At 63.0% G+C, this 944-nt stretch overlaps 1 protein-coding gene across 1 annotated transcript in view; it reads right to left on the reverse strand.

Annotated features, from left to right (window-relative positions):
- Positions 1–401: 401 nt before the first annotated feature.
- SMARCD2 (SWI/SNF related, matrix associated, actin dependent regulator of chromatin, subfamily d, member 2) overlaps positions 402–944 on the reverse strand; it is a 6,621-nt gene continuing 6,078 nt past the window's right edge. The window contains 3 exon segments of the mRNA XM_009696145.1: positions 402–455; positions 573–674; positions 754–876. Of these exon segments, the coding sequence (XP_009694447.1) occupies positions 402–455; positions 573–674; positions 754–876 (279 nt within the window).

Consider the following 944-nt stretch of genomic DNA (forward strand, 5'->3'; position numbering starts at 1 on the left):
GCTCAGGGAGGGCAGGCAGCGCTTCCCGGTCGGTACGGGCAGCTTTTCCCTGCTGGGCAGCAGCTCCAGGAGGGCTTTGGGCCAGAGAAGGGGAGCGAGCAAGGAGGGCTGCGCGTTCTCTGCTACGGGGAAGAGGCAAACGGCACGATGCAAAAGCAGGATGCGTTAACGTGGCAGAAGGGCTGCAGCGGGACTTTGGGAGGGGGAAGCAGGGGACCCTCCGCTGTGCTCTGCCTGGGGCTAGAGCTTCCCGGCTGAGGGGAGCCCAGGGGTGCTAGTGGCTCCGAATCCCTCCAGGCACGTAGGGTTTGTGCAAGTGCTGTATTTGATTCCAGTAAGAAGTACCGTCAGGCTCAGGCAGCAGGGAAAGGAGAAGGAGCTCCCGAGCCCCCGCCGGCCCCTTAAGTGAGGCGGATCCCGAGGACTTGTTCCAGTTCCTGCCGACGTTGCTGGACCTGGAGGAGGTGAGGGCAGTCAGGCAGGGAGAGGGGCTCCCCCAGGGACCCCACCGCCCCACCCCGGCTGCCATCCCAACCTGCTGCAGCACCCCACCGGCACGACACGGAGCCCACCTTGGCGAAGATGTGTCTGCCCACAGCCTCCTGCGCCCAGGGCTGCTGGTAGAACTCAGCTCGTCGCTCCTCCTCAGGGTTCCCGATCACGTCCGTTATGATCTGGGGGACACACGGGGTGAGCACCAAGGCCAGACCTCCACCCCCAAGCCCCTCACTCTGCCTAGCCCCAGGGTTTTACCTTGAGGTCCCTCCTCTGGGATTTGATCCATTCCTGGATGAAATCCTGCGGGTTGTTGCTGAAGCTCAGCATGAAATCGCGCTGCGTCTTCAACTGGTTGATGGATTCGATGGTCTCGTGTATCTAAGGAGATGACAAGGGGTGAGAGGCAGCTGTGGCCGCCCCCAGGAACAGGACACCAAGCTCCCCCC

The sequence above is a fragment of the Cariama cristata genome, unplaced genomic scaffold (genome assembly GCF_000690535.1).
Source record: "Cariama cristata isolate BGI_N322 unplaced genomic scaffold, ASM69053v1 scaffold21942, whole genome shotgun sequence".
NCBI classification, from domain to species: domain Eukaryota; kingdom Metazoa; phylum Chordata; class Aves; order Cariamiformes; family Cariamidae; genus Cariama; species Cariama cristata.